The sequence below is a fragment of the Cetorhinus maximus genome, chromosome 29 (assembly GCF_964194155.1).
Source record: "Cetorhinus maximus chromosome 29, sCetMax3.hap1.1, whole genome shotgun sequence".
Classification (NCBI taxonomy): domain Eukaryota; kingdom Metazoa; phylum Chordata; class Chondrichthyes; order Lamniformes; family Cetorhinidae; genus Cetorhinus; species Cetorhinus maximus.
The window spans coordinates 15186665-15199266 of NC_135907.1; the positions used below are offsets into that span (position 1 = coordinate 15186665).

The 12602-nt window shown below is 48.2% G+C and overlaps 1 protein-coding gene across 1 annotated transcript in view; it reads left to right on the forward strand.

Moving 5' to 3' along the window:
* Window positions 1-1746: 1746 nt before the first annotated feature.
* ncf4 (neutrophil cytosolic factor 4) overlaps window positions 1747-12602 on the forward strand; it is a 56590-nt gene continuing 45734 nt past the window's right edge. The window contains exons 1-3 of the mRNA XM_078531626.1: window positions 1747-1905; window positions 2042-2126; window positions 8269-8422. Of these exons, the coding sequence (XP_078387752.1) occupies window positions 1880-1905; window positions 2042-2126; window positions 8269-8422 (265 nt within the window). The 5' untranslated portion in view covers window positions 1747-1879. The remainder of the gene's footprint in view (window positions 1906-2041; window positions 2127-8268; window positions 8423-12602) is intronic.

A 12602-nucleotide genomic window follows, 5' to 3' on the forward strand; every position in this document is an offset into this window, starting at 1 on the left:
CAGAGCAGTTTGAGAAAATGGTAAGGTATTTGGGCTTTATAAATAGAGGCGTAGAGTGCAAAAGCAAGGAAGTTATATTAACCAACGTATTGTGTCCAGTGTATTGGGCACCGCACTTTGGGAAGGATGTGAAGACATGAGACGGTTGCAGCAGAAGATCATGAGAACATTTCCAGGAACAACGGATTTCAGTTACGTGGATAGGCTGGAGAAGCTGAGACCGTTTTCCTTGGAGAAGAGAAGCAGATTTGATAGAGGTGTTCAAAATCCTGAGGGAACTGGATGGAGTGGATAGGGAGAAACAGTTTCCATTGGTGGAAGAGTCAAGAGCCGGAAGACACCATTTTAATACGAATGGCAAAATGACCAAAGGCGACAATGATAAAAAGGAGCTTTTTCACACAGCAAGTGGTTAGGATCTGGAATGTCTGAGACTGTGGTGGAGGCAGGTTCAATCATAGCTTTCAAAAGGGAATTGGATCATTATCTAAAGGGAATGAGACCATCCTTACTGTGTTGCCCTATGTTAGTGAAAATCATTCAATCACCTTTTTTTAAAATCAATATCTGTTTTAAAATGGTATCATGTGTCACAGAAATAATAATAGATTTGTTGAATTCACATGTAAGTATGAAATTTGGGTTGGGGAGGCTATGGTTAGGCAGTCTTGCGTAGACTGTGGAAGGAGCAGGCTTAACAGGCTGAATGGCCTTGGTGTTGTTCCACGCCCTTGGATAACTTTGAGAGGATTGACTATGCTTCACGGCAACTCACAACACAGCTCATTCATTCTTGGGATGTGGATGGCATTGGAAAGTTTGGCAATTATTGCCCACCCCTAGTTGTCCTGAGAGGATGGTGGTGAGCTGCCTTTTTGTACCTTGGACATAACGGTTTGATACAGCTGTATGACTTGCCAGACCACTTTCAGAAAAGACTGGCAGTGCTACAGGTCAAGAGTGGGGGTTTGGGGTCGGTGGGGGTGGGGGTGGGGAGCGGGACTGGCTAAATTGCTCTTGCAGGGAACCAGCGCAGACAGGATGGGCCGAATGGCCTCCCTCTGTAGCTGTAGCCATTCTGCGATCCGATGATTCCAGTTCTCCATGCCCCGCTTGCTCAGTTCCAGCTGTTAAAAAGCAACAAACCCTGTAGGAGCGGGGTTTCCAAAGGAGGGGGATTCCCAAAATTTGCACGAGTCTAGGAGAAATGGCCAAGAAACTGTGCCTGCCCTCGTTCTCCTGGATTTAAGCTGACAACAACCGGGAGGCACTTTATCAACTGCGAAATAAGAACTCTTTGCCAGGCGAGGCAGATCTGTTGAAGAGTCATACGGACTCGAAACGTTAACTGTGTTCCTCTCCGCAGATGCTGCCAGACCTGCTGAGTTTTTCCAGGTATTTTTATTTTTGTTTTGGATTTCCAGCATCCGCAGTTTTTGTTTTGCTTTTATCTTAGGAATTACAAGTTCCTTTCACTCTGCAGCTGATGCACCAGTTACACCTGATCGAGAGACGCCTGCAGAAACTCCACCCTGCAATTTATAGACTTCTCAAATTAATAGATAACGATCTCAAAAAAAAACCAGAATATCCAGTCCGAGAAAAAAAAAACAGGTCAGGTGACAGGGCCTCCAATTGGGAAACTGGTTTCGGACTCAGCTCCAGCTGAGAAAATAGTGTATTTCTTTCTTCATATCTGCACTTAGTCACTGTTTATATATAGAAGGGCCAATTAGCTCCCCAAAAGCGGAATGCTCTGCTGAAGCTTGCTCTTCTGGCCACACTTCCTCAAATCTGGTTTCAACCTTACAAAAGGCACTTGCAAATCATTTTGCTCCTTTATCTCAGTGCTTTCCCTGGCGCAGTGCCGGCTGCAGAGATGCAGCGACAATTGAGGGAAGAGAGGTGAGGAATAGGCGAAGGAATAGAGAGTTTGGCCGGGGGCGTCCTGTGGGGTGGGGAGGGTGGCTGAGTCAGATGGGCAGAGTTTGCAAGCAGGACAGTCAGGCAGCAGCTTAAAGATTTCTCTTTCTCGTTTCAGCGATTATGATCAGCTTCCTGGTGATGTGCCTATCTCTGGCCATATCGCCGATGCAGAGCAGAGCAAAGGATTCAGCAGCCACTTTGTGAGTATTCTGACCCTTAAGAGGGGCCAAGGTCAAGGGGAGCTGCGTGTGATTTTGTGCGAGCGTGTGGCGGGCCAGCTTATGCACAGCAAGGTCCCTCAAGCAGCAGTGAGCTGGCTGCAAATTTAAGGAAGGTGGGTCAGAGGAGCTTGGCTAGACTGGTTCCCTGGAATGAACCTGGAATGATAAGAAATCAAACTTATGAGGAAAGGTTGGGCAGACTGGGCTTGTTACCACTGGAGGGGGTGCAGAGGAGATTCACCAGGGTGTTGCCTGGGATGAAACATTTAAGTTATGAAGAGAGGCTGGATAGACTTGGGGTTGTTTTCGTTGGAGTAGAGAAGACTGAGGGGGGCGACCTGATCGAGGTGGACAAGATTATGAGGGGCATGGACAGGGTGGATAGGGAGCAGCTGTTCCCCTTAGTTGAAGGGTCAGTCACGAGGGGTCATAAGTTCAACGTGAGGGGTAGGAGGTTTAGGAGGGGATGTGTAGAAAAACTTTTTTACCCAGAGGGTGGTGATGGCCTGGAATGCGCTGCCTGGGAGGGTGGTGGAGGCAGGTTGCCTCACATCCTTTAAAAAGTACCTGGATGAGCACTTGGCACGTCATAACATTCAAGGCTATGGGCCAAGTGCTGGTAAATGGGGTTAGGTAGGTCGGTCAGGTGTTTCTCACGTGTCGGGTGCAGACTTGATGGGCCGAAGGGCCTCTTCTGCACTGTGATTCTGTGATTGAGGGGTGACTTGATTGAAGTATGCAAGATCCTGACTGGCCTTGACAAGGTGGATGTTGAAAGGATGTTTCCTCTTGTGGGTGAGTCCAGAACTAGGGGGCACTGTTTTAAAATGAGGGGTCACCCTTTTAGGACAGAGATGAGGAGAAATTTTTCTCTCTGAGGGTTGTGCGACTTTGGAACTCTCTGCCTCAGAAGGTGGTGGAGGGGGGGGTCATTGAATATTTTTAAGGCAGAGGTAGATAAATTCTTGTTAGGCAAGGGAATCAAAGGTTATCGGAGGTAGTTGGGAACGTGGAATTCGAAACACAAACAGATCAGCCTTGATCCTATTGAATGACGGAGCAGGCTCGAGGGGCCGAATGGCCTACTGCCGCTCCTATTTCTAATGTTCGCATGAATGGCCATCTTCTGGTGATGTTGGCTAAAGGGGAGGGACGTTGGGCTGGGGAAATCCGCTGCTCATCTCAACTGGAGCCATGGGATCTTCGACATCCACCCGAAACAGGGCCTCAGTTTAGTGTAAAATTAAAACAGAAAGTGCCGGAAAGACTCAGAGGCCTGAATTTTACCTTTGGCGGGCACGCCCGATCAGCAGCTGACCGCGATTTCACACCGGCTGGCCAATTAACGCTGCCGGGGGTGGGTGGGGTGGGTGTGGGAAGAGGGCGGGCGATGGGGCGTTTCCACAGGCGTGGGTGTGCACTGCCAGAGAGTTCCCCGAGGGCAGACAGCTGCCTCAGTGAGCTGCAGGCCCGAAGAAGATAAAATAAAGGTTTTAAAAGCGGGGTGGGGAGGGGGAAAAAAAGCGTCACCATCAGCCTCCTGAAAATGTAGCTGATAAAAACACTGCCCGCAGACGCTTATTTTTATTTTATTGCATCGCGGGAATCTCATCCCGCCCGCGGATGAGGTCCGATGAAAAACGCAAAGGCCGATTCGCCCGTCCGCCAACCGTGAGGTTGGACGGGCCACCGAAAAATCAGGGACAATTGCGCCATTAAAAGGGGCTTATTTGCCCTCGTAATCGTCGGAGGGCGCGCACCCGACGAGTGAAATATCGCGCGAGTGTGTGTGACGACGTCGGGCGCTCGCCCGGCACCTTCTCGCGGGTCGGGCCCCGCGCCCGGCGGGCTGTAAAAATTCTGCCCGGGAGGTCTGGCCAGATCTGCGGGGAGAGAGAAACAGGGTTAAATCCCGCTCTGAAGTCGAAGTTCGATGGCGGGTATGGAAGTGGGAGTGATTCCCGCTGTGGGTGCGGGGGAGGTGTGTGTGTTGGTGGGGGGGTGGTGGGGGGTTGTGGAATGGCTGAACACAGGCAATCCTGAGCCGTTCAGCGCATGACTTATTCATCCTTGCGCACCACGGCGAATCTCATGGTGGTGGCGGGGGGCCGGGGCAGTAAGCCTTCCTCCCCACCGCTATCTCATGGGGGAGGTCCGGACGCCATATTTAAAGGGCACCTGGACTGCCTTCCACCCCTCCCCTCTTAGCCCGCCTCCCAGGTCCAGCCTCCGCTCCACACTTCCACCCTACCCGCGCTCTCCAACCCCCCCCCCCAACAATCCTTCCCCAATTTCCAGCCCTGGCCCCAGCTTGTGCTATCAGCCTCTGATATGAGTGAAGTTATGAGCGGCCCTCAAGAAGGCCAAAGCAGAGTCAACTGACCACAAAGTGAAGAAGTGAAGCTGGCCAGGAGCACGCCACTCCTATAGAGTCGGAAAAGGGAATGTTCTAATTCCCAACCCCTGCTGGGGACTTAATTCCAGCGAGCTGGCCTTTGAATGAGTGTGCACAACATGCAAAGGGGCTTCCCGACATTGTTTGTCAGGCAGCTCGTCCCCACCTTTAAAGTCCCGAGAGCCAGAATTCCCACAGTTCATCCGGACGTCGGGAAACTGTTTTTTTTGGCCTCACACCAAATTACGTCCTTCCGCCCACCACACTTCCGGCTGCCGACTGACTCAACCCAACATTTCAAGCTGAATATGACTCTTCGGTCATATTGGACTCGAAACTTTAACTCTGTTTCTCTCTCCGTAGATGCTGCCAGACCGGCTGCGTTTTTCCAGCGCTTTCTGGGTTTTTTTTTTATTTCGGATTTCCAGCGTCTGCAGTATTTTGCTGGTTTCTTTGGCTTAATGTCTGCTCCATCGCTCAATAAGATCATGGCTGATCTTCTTCCACAACTTCACTTTCCTGCCCAGTCCCCATTTCCCTTGATACCATTGTTTTTCCCTGTGGACATCACTGGCAAGGCTGGCATTTGTTGCCCATCCCCAATTGCCCTTGAACTGAGTGGCTTGCTAAGGCCATTTCAGAGGGGCAGTTAAGAGTCAACCACATTGCTGTGGGTCTGGAGTCACATGTAGGCCAGACCAGCTAAGGATGGCAGATTTCCTTCCATCAACGACGTTAGTGAACCAGATGGGTTTTTATGACAGTTGATAATAGTTGTCATAGTCTTTATATTCCACATTGCGTTAATTGATTTTAAATTCCACATCTATGTGCTGCATTTTGCGAGGCCCCTCCACCTTCAAACCTTCCAATAGCAGAGCTGTAATATTCATCCCTGTGTGATTCTGAGCAAGATGGCCGCAATGGTGTTGCAATTATGTTACTGGCCCAATGATGCAGAGAATATGAGTTCGTCGCTCGGTAGTACAGAACTTGAGTCTTGCTGAAAAAATAAGAGACAAAGCTTCTCATCTTGACAGAGTCTCAAGAATACAAAATCTCAAAAGGAGCAAAAGTTTACAGTGTGTGAGAAAAGGGCGTTGATTGGTTGGCAAGTTGACTCTGATTGGTCGAGGCATTGCCATGGAGAATGCACCAGGGAGCCATTGTCCCCTTCTGCTGCATTCAAAAGAGGCGCAAGGTCTGGACTTATTCCTTTTTCCTGCAGAGGACAGGTCCCTCTACGTATGTATCTATGTAGCTTCCGGCAAGTGTGAGCTGTGCATTGCGAATCCGACTGACAGCCCTGAATTGGTTATTAGTGTAATTCGCGGCGCACTCGGGATTGTGCAGCAAGTGCTGTCCAACCGTGGAATCAGAGATTAGATTCTGAGTTTTGCAAGTGTGGATTGGTTGAATCTGGTCAGTGTGGTGAACAGCCAAAGGGTTGTGCTGTTTGATACAATCCACCAATTGCTGAGGCGTACGGCCTACATACCTGGCATCACGGGCAGCTGACAAATTCATACACCACTTTGCTCATCTGTATGGCAGGCAGGACATCGTTTTGTCTTGACGTCAGCATTCTGTTCGTGGAAAATACCACTCGGTGTTGCCGCTGCACAGTAGCAGCGTGAAACAGCTAGCTTCACCTGAGGCTCAAATTTTTGAGATACCTTCCAGGGTAACTTGAGGTAGACTTGGGCAATTTTCAGGTCCTAAAGTGACGGCCTTAGGCCCGTTCATGAGTATGCGCGACACAGAGAGAGCAATGATCTGATCGTGTACGAGTTAAAATCCTATCATAGCGGGTTGCGAATTTGAACTCATCTTTTAAAATAAACTCAGCAAATAAAAAAGCTGGGATCAGTATAAGTTATCACAAAGCTGTCAGATTGTTGTAAAAAAAAAACCCATCTGGTTTACTCATGCTCCCTAGGGAAGGAAATCTGCTGTCTGGCCTACCTGGTCTGGCCTACCTGGTCTGGCCTACATGTGACTCCAGACCCACAGCGATGTGGTTGACTCTTAACTGCCCCCTGAAATGGCCCTAACTGGCCATCTTTGTGGGAACAGCTTCACCACATGGACAATAGCAGTTCATGAAGAAAGCCCACCCCACCTTCTCCAAGGGGCAAATATAAAGATGGGCAATAAACATCAACCTTGCCAGTGATGCCCAGATCCCAAGACTGAATAAAGTTGCCTTCTTCGGTGGTCATCTACTTTATTCTTTATTCTCTCCACTGCTCTCAGGTGTGAGGCCTACTTTCCTCGGAAGCCTGCTGGGAGTTTAGCTGGACGTCATCAACCTCACAGCCTGTTCGCATTACTTCAGTGCCTCACCTTGTTTATTTTCTTAAAGCAAGATAGAATTCTTTATGAAAGCTGATTTCTGTTGTTATATTAATTATTAACTTGAACACTCCAGACCATTGAGCCACACCTCACAAGTAAGCATCGGCTGAGTTAAGGCGCCTTTACCAAGAGCAGAGCCAGTGCCAAGTCTCCCATTTTCCCACCGGCAGCTGCCTCCCTTTGTCAAAGCAGCTCGACTTTCAGTGAAGTGGCATCTCCTCACCTCACATTCCCCTCCTCCCGTCCCTCTCCCCTCTCCTTCCTTCTTTTTCCATCTCCCCTCCTCGTCACCAATCCCTCACCTTCCTGCCCTCCCGTCTCCTCTCCCCCCCGCCCCCCACTCTGATACCCCCCCCTTCACTGCCCTCCTGACCCTCTCCCCTGCTCTTCTCCACTCCCTCCCCAACCCTCCTCTCTGTCCCTCCCCTCACCTCCTCACTTAGCTTCGCCTCTCCTTTCCTCCCCTCTCGTTCGCCACCTTCCTTGCTTATCCCTCCCCTTCTCCCCTTTCAGCTCTTGCCCTGCCCTCCCCTCCCTCCTTCTGTCATTCTCTTTTTCCCTCCCTCCTTTTTCTCCTCTGGAGAATTGTTCCAGTGCCCCCCTACTTCAACCAATCCTCAGCAGTTTGCAGCCAGTTTTTCAACCTACCCGACCTCGCCCTCTCCTTACGCCCATACAAGTGCGCCTCCCAGCAGAGTTTCCAAGACAGAGCCAGGCACAGGGTTGGTCTCCTCCGAGACCAAGGTGGCTCACGCCAATTGCAATGCCCCTTGGTACCACCTTAGCTGAGGTCAACAATCTGAGCCCAGACTAGAGGTTGAAGCTGGTGCCAATAACTGAGTGCCTCACACACTTTGAGAGAGACAGTGGCATTGTGTTGATGTCACTGGGCTAATAATCCAGAGGCCCAGGCTAATGCTCTGGGGGACATGAGTTCAAATCCCACCACGGCAGCTGGTGGAATTTAAATTCGATCAATAAAACTGGAATACAAAGCTAGTCTCAGTAATGGTGACCAAGAATCCATTGTCAATTGTTGTAAAAACCCATCTGGTTCACTAATGCCCCTTTAGGGGAGGAAATCTGCCATCCTTACCCGGTCTGGCCTACATGTGGCTCCAGACCTACAACAATGTGGTTGACTCTTAACTGCCCTCTGAAATGGCCTAGCAAGACACTCAGTTCAAGGAGATAATTAGGGATGGGCAACAAATGCTGGCCTTGCCAGTGATGCCCGCATCCCACGAAAGAATAAAGGAAAATAATTTTGCCCTGGGAAGCCCCTGCCCAGGAGTTTGGTATTTGACGTGCATTTCCAATAGGGATAACATGCTCTTTTCAATAAGATTGACTTTGTCTTTCCTGCAGGTCTTTACAATTCAGGTGAAGCAGAAAGGTGGTGGCAGGTATTTCATATTTCGCCGCTATCGGCAGTTTCATAACCTTCAGGTTAAGCTACAGGAGAAATTCAGTCCAGAGAACTACAAGAACTCCTACACCTGTGACTTGCCTACACTACCAGGTAAGGAGACACTACTGCTTAGACACCACAAAGCAGACTTGTAGAAGCTACCAAGAAGTCTTTATTAACATAACTGAACTCTGTACGTATTTACAGTAGAGGGTACAGGTATGGCGAGGGCTTCATGATATGTCCTTACATGTTGTTACCTAGCTCTACACTGCCAACCTAAGCTCTGGGTCAGGTGTCTTCTTTCATCACCGGTGGGCCGTACTGTACTCAGTCCCGGGTTGACCCTTAATGTTCCAGACCCTCTTACTACAGCAACAACCCCACTCCTGTCAATGGGATATTCCCATTCTGCTCTCCATATACGATATGGAGGAACCAGAGAAGGTGCAAAGGTTTACAAGGATGATACCAGAACTGAGAGGTTATAACTACTGGGACAGCCTGAACAGGAGTTTCCCTGGAAATAAGGCTGAGGCGTGACTTGATAGAAGTCTGTGAGGCTATGAAGTGGGTAGATAGAGAGAAGATGTTTCCACTTGTGGGGAAGACCAAAGCTAGGGTCCAGAGATAAAGGACAGTCATTCATAAATCCTACTCTAAAGTCCAATCTACTATATAAATATATAAGCACTTACTACTGACTTCCTATTGATCTATTTGCCTGAGCTGCGTTTTGGATATGAGAAAGTGCTGATTGGAAAGGGTGTCCAAGTTGGAGAGTGTACGCCACATGATCAGAGATTGCAGAAGTAATTAATGACGCATCGCTACCAGGTGTTTATAACAGTTTTGTTCATGCGATGATGCACGGGCAGAATCCACTCAGCCATGAAGCCATTGGGCGGAGACAATCCTCCCTGTTTAGACAAAGGTCATGGTTTACAGTCTTGTTTCTCCCCGCCTTCCTTAATAACATTCTTCTTAAAGGTATATTACACGTCAGATAAAGCCACAATTATCACATCCCTCCCCCTTCACTCAGAAATACTTTACAATTACAATTTCCTCAAAATAGCTAAATACTTACACTGATAAATAATTTACAAATTCAGTTTTTCTGGGGGTTTCCTTATGCATGTAGAGCATCTCAGCTCTACAACTCCCTATGCCTCGCCAGGAACCTCCTTTTCCTGAGTTGCCTGAACATCAGGTGATTCGGTATGTCTCCTGCAGATCTGTACCCTCCGCTCTTGACGCAACATCAGATATGCCTGTACTGGTTTGAGTTCTCTTAGCAGGAAACACTGACCTGGTCGGTAACACTGGCGGAATCTTTTCTTGGGGCATTGTTCCTTAGATGATCACATGTCTCTGTATGACTGGGCCTTCCACCTCCATGTGGTAAGATCGAGTTCCAGTCACTGCTGTTATTTCGCCCAGTAACCACTTTTTGGTCCTTCTCCAAAGTTCTTCACATACACCCTTTCTTCCAAGGTAAATTTCCTCTCACGACTTTACCAGTCATGTCTAATTTTCTGACTTCCCTGACTCCTTTCCACCTTCCCCCCCTAAACTCAGCAGTATTAAACTCAATCTCATCCTGAGACGCCGTTTCATCAATAATTCCGCAGCTGTGACACTTGCTTGCTGTTGTGTGAGGGGTGGTCCTATAATGGATAAGAAAGCGTGCTGGCTTGGTTGCCAAGGAGTCTCCAGTTAGCTTTCTCATGCCTGTCATGAATGTTTGAACCGCCCTTTCGGCCAGTCCGTTTGAGGAAGGGTGGTATGGTGAAGCTCTTATATGAATGATACTGTTGAGACTGATAAACTGCTGAAACTCAGCGCTCGTAAATACCATGCCAATATCAGAAATGACTGCTTCTGGTAGTCCGTTAATGGCAAAACTCTGACGTAACTTTTCAATTGTAGCTGAAGATGTTGGTGACTTCACCTCATATATATCCATCCATTTTGAGTGGGCATCCACAATGAGCAGAAACGTTCCCATGAAAGGCCCCACATGGTCAATGTGTAAATGCACCCATGGTCTTCCTGGCCACTCCCAAGAATGTAACAGAGCTGTTAAATGTAACTTTGGCACTCGCTGACATTACACACAATTATTCACTAAAGATCACACAAAGCTGGGTGGGAGGGTGAGCTGTGAGGAGGATGCAGAGATGCTTCAGTGTGATTTGGACAAGCTGAGTGAGCGGGCAAATGCATGGCAGATGCAGTATAATGTGGATAAATGTGAGGTTATCCACTTTGGTAGCAAAAACAGGAAGGCAGATTATTATCTGAATGGCTATAAATTGAGAGAGGGGAATGTGCAATGAGACCTCGTACACCAGTCGCTGAAGGTAAGCATGCAGGTGCAGCAGACGGTAAAGAAAACAAATGGTATGTTGGCCTTCATAGCGAGAGGATTCGACTACAGGAGCAGGGATGTCTTGCTGCAATTATACTGGGCCTTAGTGAGACCACACCTGGAATATTGTGTGCAGTTTTGGTCTCCTTATCTGAGAAAGGATGTTCTTGCTATAGAGGGAGTGCAGCGAAGGTTTACCAGACGGTAAATTCCTGCGATGACAGGACTGACATATGAGAGATAGAGTTGATTGGGATTATATTCGCTGGAGTTCAGGAAAATGAGGAGGGATCTCATAGAAACCTATAAAATTCTAACAGGACTAGACAGGGTAGATGCAGGAAGGATGTTCCCAATGGTGGGGGAGTCCAGAACCAGGGGTCACAGTCTGAGTATATGGGGTAGACCATTTAGGACTGAGATGAGGAGAAAGTTCTTCACCCAGAGAGTGGTGAGCCTGTGGCATTCGCTACCACAGAAAGTAATTGAGGCCAAAACATTGTATGTTTTCAAGAAGGAGTTAGGTTTGGCTCTTGGGGCGAAAGTGATCAAAGGATATGGGGAGAAAGCAGGAGCAGGCTATTGAGTTGGATGATCAGCCATGATCATGATGAATGGCAGAGCAGGCTCAAAGGGCTGAATGGCCTACTCCTACTCCTATTTTCTATGTCTATGTCTAAACTCCCTATTTCACCATCCATCCCAGGTCACCATCGGTAGTTGCGAGCTATGGTCTACATTCAGGATATTCCTGGATATGTGCTGTGTAGTTCAGTTAACAATGGCTCTCTTCCCTTTGGAGGTACTATCAATCAAGCTCCCCACAATATGATACCATCTTGACATGTCTTCTGCTGAAGTACGGTTTCATTTTGTCAGATACGGGCACCAACCATGTAACACTTGTTCTCGTACTTGCAATAGGACTGGGTCCCGACTTGCCCAGCCTCTGATCTGTCGAGCGCATACTGGCGAGGAACCTAAGAAATTTAGCAAGGAAACAAGTTCCTGTGGAACTGGGACTTCCTCATCATTTTCTTGTAAAGGCAAATGACAAGTGCATCGGCATTTGCGATTTGACTGTCAGGCCTATGTACAAAAGTGTACCCATATGCTGCCAGGATTAAAGCCCATCATTGTATTCTTGCTGAGGCCTTGGGTGGTGTAGCCTTGTCCTCGCTGAACAATCCTAGCAATGCCTTGTGGTCTGAAACAATAGTAAAATGGTGGCCACGTACGTACTGGTGAAATTTCATGACACCAGAGATGATGGACAGGCCTTTTTCTATCTACAAGTATCCCTTTTCCGCTGTGGTGAGCGTTCCCGATATGTATCCCATGGGCCGTTCTGTAGCCATCGTCCATCCAATGAGAGAGCACTGCTCCCATTCCATAGGGCAATGTGTCACATGTCAGCAGCAATTCTTTTCTCTGGTCATAATGTACCAATAGGTTGAACGAGTGCAGCAATTGTTTGACCTTTTATGAAAGTTTCTTTCTGGGGCGTCTCCCAAGACCAACGTTGCTTCTTTTTGAGTAGAGAATGCAGGGGGAAGCCAGCACTGTAGATAAATTGGGTATGAACCGCCCATAATAGTTGATCATTTCTAGGAATGATTTGAACTCTGAGGTGTTCTTTGGCACAGGTGCCTCTCTTTCACCTCAGCCAGGTGGAGGCCCTGTGAATCTACCCGGTGGCCCAAATAGATTACCTCCCACGCTTGGAATGTGCATTTTTTTTTTAAACGCACTCCAGCCTGCAAGAAACGTTTCAAGACTTCTTTTAAGTTTTCCAAATGCTTTTTCAGTGAATCCTGTCACCAAAACATCATCTGAATGGACTACAACCTGGGGCTGTCCCTGCAGTAAACTTTCCATTGTTCTCTGGAAGATGGCGCAAGCTGAAGAGATGCCAAA